Genomic DNA, 1371 nt, shown 5'->3' on the forward strand with positions numbered 1-1371 from the left:
ACGCCCGGCTGCAGGGACACCCGGAAGGGGGACACCCAGGCAGGAACACTTTTGATGGAGACTCCACTGTATAAGAAACTGCAAGAAACTTTTTTTAGACTCTAACTTGAGAATTTTGGACTTCGAGTTTTAATTCACATTGACAAGAAAACTTGATTTTGGAGTTTAATTTCTCTGGACTTCAACTTGCAAAGAAATTTAATTTTTCGACAAATTTCTCTCTGGGAATTCAAAATGGTATGAAATTGGGAAGATTTTTACATTGGCTAGATGTTTGATGATATTAGTGATTAATTTTTAGGTGGGATAATATTACTGAGTTTGTTTTTTCAAAAAGACTCTAGTTTTTCAGATATACATAAGGAAACCACGGGTGAAATGATACAGGAAATGGTAGCGCAGGCTGGAGAAGGTCTGGTGGGGATACAGCCGATACTGTTGGAGGTGACGTACACTAGCTTCTCAGATTCTGCATGTGTTTGGAATTTTTCATTGTACAGCATTTTTTAATAATGAAACTTTCAGCCCTGGCCGGTTGCTCGGTGGTTAGAGTGTTGAGCTGCTGACAGAAGGGTCTCGGGTTCGATTTCCAGTCAAGGGCGCGTACCTGGGTTGCCGGTTCCCCAGCCCCATTGCAAGGATTTGGAAGGCAGCCAATCGATGTGGCTCTCACATCGATGTTTCTCTCTCTCCCCCTCCTCCCTCCCACTCACTCACTCTCTACAAATAATGAAAAACATCCTCAGGTGACAATTTAAAAAAAACAGAAAGACTTTGAGACAAAGTGTGGCTCACCAGCATCGGAGGAGCCGTGGTGACTGGTGGGAACAAGGACGTGTGACAGGGGGCCCGAGCGGCTCTTCCCGGCCCCGTCCAGCGGGAGCAGCTGCAGCCGCGGGGTCGTGGCGGGCGGGAAGCGGTAGAACTGGAAGGTGAAATACACGGTGCGCGGCCATGGCGTTCCCGGGTCGTCCTGGGGCACCCTGAGTCCGACAGAGCCGCGGATGAGTCAAGTGTCCTCGGCGGAGAGCGGGCGGCAGTCTCCCCCTTGCGAGGTGGCTGACAGCACAGGAACGGCTGTGCGAGTCCGTGCCAAACCGAACATCGGACGCACCCCGCCGTCTACTGAGACCTGAGCACAGGTCTGCCAGCTCGGACCACACAGGTTTCTGCTCGATGCACGAAGTGCACAAGCCAGGGCCAGAGTAGCAGACAGTCCGAGAGCGCACCTGCTGAAGGCAAGGAACTGCAGCACCACCTCGTTGCCCCGGAGACGATCGGCTTCCTCCCTCTGCAGGCTGAACTTCACGGGGTCCGCCGGGCTGACGGCCTCCACCGGCTGCTGGCTGGCGTCCAGGATCTCGGGGAAGC

At 52.6% G+C, this 1371-nt stretch overlaps 1 protein-coding gene across 1 annotated transcript in view; it reads right to left on the bottom strand.

Moving 5' to 3' along the window:
- Positions 1 to 1371, bottom strand: part of NPHP4 (nephronophthisis 4) — a 98379-nt gene that overhangs the window by 47769 nt on the left and 49239 nt on the right. The window contains 2 exon segments of the mRNA XM_014546192.1: positions 796 to 983; positions 1230 to 1371. Coding sequence (XP_014401678.1) covers positions 796 to 983; positions 1230 to 1371 — 330 coding nt within the window.

Source organism: Myotis brandtii, unplaced genomic scaffold (assembly GCF_000412655.1).
Source record: "Myotis brandtii unplaced genomic scaffold, ASM41265v1 scaffold434, whole genome shotgun sequence".
Lineage (NCBI taxonomy): Eukaryota > Metazoa > Chordata > Mammalia > Chiroptera > Vespertilionidae > Myotis > Myotis brandtii.